Source organism: Poecilia reticulata, unplaced genomic scaffold (genome assembly GCF_000633615.1).
Source record: "Poecilia reticulata strain Guanapo unplaced genomic scaffold, Guppy_female_1.0+MT scaffold_308, whole genome shotgun sequence".
Taxonomy (NCBI): domain Eukaryota; kingdom Metazoa; phylum Chordata; class Actinopteri; order Cyprinodontiformes; family Poeciliidae; genus Poecilia; species Poecilia reticulata.
Genome location: NW_007615083.1, coordinates 65,297 through 68,063, shown reverse-complemented (window position 1 = coordinate 68,063; position 2,767 = coordinate 65,297). Strand labels below are relative to the sequence as shown.

The following is a 2,767-nucleotide window of genomic DNA, read 5'->3' as shown; positions in this document are numbered from 1 at the left end:
GTGCTGGTCCGGTTCTGGTTCTGGTTCTGATTCTGTCTGTCCCTGCTTTCAGTGCGGCCCAGCATGTCCGAGACCACGGCTCTGGGTGCAGCCATGGCGGCCGGCGCCGCTGAGGGCGTGGAGGTCTGGAGCCTGAACCCGGATCAGCTGCCTGAGGTCACRGCGGAGCGATACCAGCCTCAGATCAACACCCAGGGTCAGAACCAGAACCAGAACCGCCTGCGGGTCTGACCAGGGGTGGGCAGCTCCGGGCCTGGAGGGTCGGCCGCCTGCAGACTCGGTCTCTACTTCACACCTGGGTCGGGTTCTGAGGTGGTTAGCAGAACCTGAGGCACCGAGGAGGAGATTCAGCTGTTGGACCCGCTGAGAGCTGCAGGCCTCCAGAACCTGGACTGTCCAGCCCTGATCTAGACGTTCTTGTTATTTTGACCAACAGCTTTAAAAAAATCTGTCTTTAAATTATAATCATATTAACTATTTAGACGCATTTTAATGCAGTTTAGTTCATATTCACCTAACAAACCACTGACTTCTAATAACTGGAGTGAATCGACTACTTTAACTACCAGCTGCTGCTGAACGCAGCTTCACTGACTCCTCCTGGTGGACCTGAAGGGAAACCTGTTGGTTCTGATCCAAACCGATCTGAGTGTTTTGACCAGGATCTGTGTGGACAGAAGCTCCGCCTGTCGAAGCTCAGATCAGTTTGTTACCGTCTGATTTACGTCCTCAGGATAAACTCCAGACAAAGGCTCCTCTGTTCAGACTAAGTGGATTATCACATTTCAAACTTTGGTTTTCTCTGGTCTGGAGTTAAAGGCTCCGTTTCTRCCTGAGGTTTCTAAGGCTCCTCCTGACCAGACGCTCCAGAGCCGCCGGTCCGTAACTCAACAGGCCATCAGCTCCGGTCAGAAAGACGCATCGAGTCCATGAGGATGTTGAGAAAGGATGTTAGTTGCCTCTGTGATGAACTCTGTGCATAAAGTCTGTGATGTTTCCAGGCTGTTGGTCAGAACCTGTCAAATGACCAACAGGCTTCAAATTTTCCTGTCATTTAAAAAAATAAYCAGTCAAATACAGAARATATTCCGTTAACACGACCTCAGCTAATGTYAACTCAGATTCTTCAGAGTTAATGTGGATGTGATGGCAGGACAGATCTCCTGTAGCAGTCTGTATCACAGTGGCTCTGAAGAAGCTTCTGATCAGAGCCGCCAGAATCCTGCTGCTGCCATCTAGTGGCTGAACTGAACCCGTGTCTGTCTTCCACCAGAGAGCGAGTTGCGCTTCGCTCGCTGGAAGATGGCCGTCCAGAAGTCCATGAACTGGGAGACGTCAGAGACCAGTAGCACCAGTAACGGTAAGCCGCCGCCGCGCTGATGGACCACCTGAAACCAGAACCGAGTCTCACTGGGCCCCATGCTGGACGCGCTCTCATTGGTTAACACAGGTGTAGGGAAGGCGACGAACGGCGCCCCCTGCTGGGTCCCTCGCCCCATCAGAGTGGACCCCTARGGTCCGGCATGGTGCTGGTTCTGACGGGCCGATGCTGCATGCGCCTCTAGAACCAGCTCGGTTCTGCCTGTCAGTGTTTTAAGGTGGACTGACCCACCTGAACCCGCCATGTTCTGGTTCTGCCTTTTAGAAAACCAGATTTGCAGGACGGGTCCGGTGAATCCTTCACGGCCCACCGTATCCCATGATTCATTGCGGGTCCCAACCGGGCGTTCAGGCGGAGCGACCAATTATTTTGCTGTATTACACTTTAAGTGACGCATCATTGTGTAAATGTAAACTTGTTAAGTCTCAAATATCTGCTCGGTTCACCAAAACACAACCTGCTCTGAGTTTCTGGACCAGCTGATCCAGGCCGGCGCTCCAGGTCCGGTTTCCCGGAGGGGAACGTCGGCCTCCCGGCACACAGTGACCAAAACTCCCGCTGGCTGAGTGGGAGTCAAACACCAACTTCATTCATCATTCAGTAAAATGTTTGGTTTATTCCTGAGCAAATCGCTTGATTCAAGTTGAGCCTTAAACATAATAGTTTTAACTTTAATGTCTTATATTTGAATATATGATAAATGTGCAGTAAATGTTTGAACATGTTGGAATCAAACCGACACATTTCTGGTGAAGAATAATCGATCAGTTGAAACTAATCGATTCCTGGACTGTCGGCGCGTAGCGACCCGGTTCAGACAGCTGATGTTCCTCCAGAACCGGGYTTACAGGTTCTGACCCGCTCCGTTTCTCCTCACAGGTCGGCAGCAGGGATCCAACTGAGTCCACATGGTGGTACCGGGTACTGTGCTGGTTCTGGAGATGAAACCGACCCTGGAGCTTCTGAAAGAACCGGCCCAGTTTATTCAAACCAGTGATGTYAGAGCAGAACCATCAGAACCGTTTCCAGCCCAACCAGAACCTTTTGTCTCGGACCTCATTTGTTCCAGATGAAGGTTCGGTCCAACTTCACYCAGCAGAACCTGAGCCAGAAACCCGGTTCCGACCCACTGTGAACATTTTTATATTCAGAGGGAAATAAAATCTAGAAACGACCAACAGAAGTTTAAACTAAATGTTTTTATATCTGTGATAAATTGTCATCCTGAGATACTTGATTAACGGAGCAGAAGAAAAAATGTCTTCAAAATAAAAACTTTAATATCATGTGTCCTAGTCAAAGTCTGAGGTGAAATAAAGTTTAGAAACAAAGAACTTTGTTTCCTTTATTAAAAAAGTTTTACAGGACATTTACAGGAAGGGGTGG

General features: G+C 49.4%; 1 protein-coding gene across 1 annotated transcript in view; it reads left to right on the top strand.

Moving 5' to 3' along the window:
• The window catches only part of LOC103460843 (glycerol kinase-like), an 11,732-nt gene extending 8,971 nt beyond the window's left edge, over positions 1 to 2,761 (top strand). The window contains exons 12-14 of the mRNA XM_017303502.1: positions 53 to 196; positions 1,274 to 1,360; positions 2,261 to 2,761. Of these exons, the coding sequence (XP_017158991.1) occupies positions 53 to 196; positions 1,274 to 1,360; positions 2,261 to 2,283 (254 nt within the window). The 3' untranslated portion in view covers positions 2,284 to 2,761. The remainder of the gene's footprint in view (positions 1 to 52; positions 197 to 1,273; positions 1,361 to 2,260) is intronic.
• Positions 2,762 to 2,767: the final 6 nt, after the last annotated feature.